The 3,581-nt window shown below is 42.5% G+C and overlaps 1 protein-coding gene across 3 annotated transcripts in view; it reads left to right on the top strand.

Annotated features, from left to right (window-relative positions):
• The first annotated feature begins 706 nt into the window (after positions 1-706).
• dachc (dachshund c) overlaps positions 707-3,581 on the top strand; it is a 24,098-nt gene continuing 21,223 nt past the window's right edge. For all 3 annotated transcript variants that reach the window (XM_074676144.1, XM_074676142.1, XM_074676141.1), the window contains exon 1: positions 707-1,569. In XM_074676144.1, the coding sequence (XP_074532245.1) occupies positions 986-1,569 (584 nt within the window). In that variant the 5' untranslated portion in view covers positions 707-985. The remainder of the gene's footprint in view (positions 1,570-3,581) is intronic.

Below are 3,581 nucleotides of genomic sequence, written 5' to 3'. Positions count from 1 at the left end.
TTATTGCCCTCCCTTTACAGTATGAGCTTTTGTTTAATTCTTCTAGTCTTTCATGTTCACAATCCTTTTCACGCAAAATTGGACTCAGTTTTCCGTCACTCTGAGACAGTGATGCATCTTAATACAAAGAGCATCATAGAAAATAAAAAGGTCACACCTGCAAAGTACTTCAAAGGGCACCTTGAGGAGGGACTGATCCAGCAATAGTGAAAAAACTTTATTAAATATTGATGGATGTGAGATTTCTTTGATATTTAATGATTCATAATAATTCATATTCAATTTAAACTCTTTTTTAAAATCCAAAACTAGTATAATGAAGAATAATGTCCAGAAAAAAATGCAGAATTTCAGTTTTTTTCAGGTGATTTGGATAGTCAGTTAAAAGCTATTCTTTTATTGCACAAACTCTCTGTATCAACTCGTATTTAGACATCAAGAATATTAGCTTTCAAGACAAATTACTCCAGCAATCATATCATTAATTTTTAAGGATCAAACAATTATAAAGCTGTTAGTCACAAACGATGTCGTGGGCAGATCGCAGACAGAGTGTGTATCCTTTCACAGACGCACTGAGCACCACCATAAGCATTAATATGAAAGTGTCTTTCGGTTGGGCGTTCATAAATAGGCTTATCCAAAGTTTATGTAGGCTAATCTTTGCTTTCTCCCCCTGCTCTCTCTCCCTGTCTGTGTGAACATGTCCCTCACTCTCTAAGAAGCCCAGGCTCCTCCTCTTTATGATAATGTGACAGTAGCATCTCCAGCTCGGAGACAAGCCTCCTCTCATTCTGACTCAACTATGTGATCTGTTTTTCTACACACAGACCCTGTTTTTGTCCTCTCCTCTTTTATCCCCCTCTCCTCCTCGGGAAAACTCAATCCGCATATCCCTTACGCAGAAAAAACTACATTTGTTCCGCGAAACTACTTTCTTAAATAGTTGGCGGTGAAGTTAACTTTTTCATTCTAATTCCGGGACATGACTACCATGGCAAATCCGGCTGCTCCGGTTCTGCTCTCCGCCGCTCCACTCGGTCACCTCCCGGCTCCGAGTTCCGTCTCTCCGGCCACCAACTCTCCGCCACCTGCAGCCACCTCCGCTGCTTCTTCCCCAGCTCCTCCGGCGACTCACCCGGCGCTGCTTCAGCAGTTCCGGGCGGACCTCCTACTCTCGAACGGGACCCAGTTAAAGCCCGGCGGAGCCCCGCTGACCAGCAGCGCTAAGCCCGTGTACGCCACGCCGTCGCCCGTTGAGAGCACTCCGCAGAACAACGAATGTAAACTGGTGGAGGTGAAAGGTGCCAAGCTGGCCTCGTTTACGGTGAGAGACACGGAGCTCATCTGCCTGCCTCAGGCTTTTGACGTGTTTCTCAAGCACCTGGTCGGCGGACTCCACACCGTCTACACCAAGCTGAAGCGGCTGGACATTGCGCCGGTGGTGTGCAATGTGGAGCAGGTCCGAGTACTGCGGGGGCTCGGGGCCATCCAGCCTGGGGTGAACCGGTGCAAACTCATCTCCAGGCAAGACTTTGAGACGCTCTACAACGACTGTACCAACGCAAGGTGAGCGGGGTGTCGAAGGTGAAAGAAACTGTGATCAAGTAGTGTCGCGGTTGATACGGGGTTACCCTGCTAAGTTTCAGGGGGGCGGGTGCAGCAGGTGGGGTTATCAAGCAGGTAATGGTTTCTCAACTTTAATGTTTTATACCAATCTTGGAGTTATAATCTAAATTTGTATTATTTTATTTCATTGTATTTTGGCTTACTTGAGAGCATGTTAATTAACATCTATTGAAATTCAAGTGACAAGACCAAGAATTATAGCATAGACAGGTACCATGGGCATGCACAAAAATAAGATAAGATATAATTTAAAAAAAAAAATACACTTTTTAACATTTGAAACTTAGAAAAGAATCTTGCTTTGGTTTCAAAGTGAAAATTTTAATTGTGTTTTATCTAAGAAGTTATCACATCATTTCAGGACATGGCACTTGCTGATAAGTGCATGAAAGTACTCCCAAATTAAAGCCTGAAAGTCATCCAGAATTTATTTTCAACACCTAGGTTAAAAGACAATCCATACATTTACGGACAATAAGATTGTATGTTTATGACTGCCTTAATGTCAAGTTAACCTCTTTCATTTACCACTTTAGAACAGCTAGGCCTGTCTGTCACTAATTAGCATTTTAATGGATGATGAACACTATGATGGTGATGATGGTGATAATGAATTTGAGTAATCTCAATAAAGACAAAACTCTCTGAAAAGTTTGTCATGTTATCATAGGCTATAATCTCCCCTTCTCTCTCCGACATGCACACACTCTCAGTTTCACTCTGACACACGCACATGCACACATTGAATCTGACACTGTCATTCTGAGAAATTGATTCTTCACAGAAATTAATTAATTTTCATTTGGCCCCAAGCGGCAGCTTAAATCAGGACAAGCTCACTCACTCACTCACTGATCCCTTAGCTCTCTCTCTCTCCTTCCTTAATAACTTGCTGTCTTATCATATCAACACTCTTTAGCCCTGAGCATCAGAACAGAAGAGATGATTAAATGAATTCTCGGTATTTATGATGCGATTATGTAAATGAACTGTTTTGCAGAACTCTGATGGTGACCAACTACATGGGTCATCAATCGAGTGCACCGCAGAGATGTTTGGATAAAGGGGCTAAATTGGCGAGGATTTGTGGTTTCCTGGAGCCTCAGTCTGCTGGTGTGCTCGCCACATGCTCGAAACAGCATGGGTTTGAATCCAGAGGAGTTGGATTAGCCTTAGTTAGGGGAGTTTTTTATTGTTTGATGATTAATCCCTGCTCCTTGGAGCATGAATGATCCAATTTACACCTGCCATTAAGTACAGATAGATGATTCTCCAAGATGTGCACAGATTGCCAAGCACAAACTACATTTTTATATGCGCACTGCCCTATTTTTATTCCTCAACTACTTTTTATTTTAAACCCAGGTGTTAGCATTTGATTCAAGCTGTGACTTGTTGAGCAAAACTACAAACACACTGAAAAGAAACAAACTATTGTGAGCCTCCAGCTCCATGTGAGTGGATTAACACCTGTGCTTAAGCATTTGAGGCCCTCCAGCAAAGACAAAATCCAGATGCATCTTCTGGCAGCTTTGGGATTTCTTCTGTGTCAGGTGTTAATGGGAATGTTGTTCTACAAATACACAGCCTCCACCGTCTCTAATTATCAACATAGCACTCAAACAGCCTTTAGTTAATGAGATCTGAAAACATCACTCGTCTGAAATCTTCAAACAACTTCTGTGATTCTTTGTCTGAAGGCTTCAAATGTGCTGTGGTTGCCATAAGTACCTCCCACATTACAAGTTCCTAAGTTATCCCCTGTGTGGATGGGGGAATAAACAGTAGCAGGTAAAGAACCAGTGCTCAATGTGGTTCTCATTAAGGCAGGAAGGCTGGTCGGGAAGACTTAAAGTTCCTAAGAACATCTCTAAGAATATGATGTTACAGCTCTGTGACAGCGTCAGGCCTCAGTGAAGGGTTTTGTTACTGATTAAGACAGCCATCACTTA

The sequence above is a fragment of the Halichoeres trimaculatus genome, unplaced genomic scaffold (genome assembly GCF_033239565.1).
Source record: "Halichoeres trimaculatus isolate MK-OKI-2021-1 unplaced genomic scaffold, fHalTri1.1 fHalTri1_scaffold_8, whole genome shotgun sequence".
In the NCBI taxonomy this organism is placed as follows: domain Eukaryota; kingdom Metazoa; phylum Chordata; class Actinopteri; order Labriformes; family Labridae; genus Halichoeres; species Halichoeres trimaculatus.
Note: the sequence above shows the minus strand (reverse complement) of the source record. Positions and strands in the feature narration are given on the sequence as shown.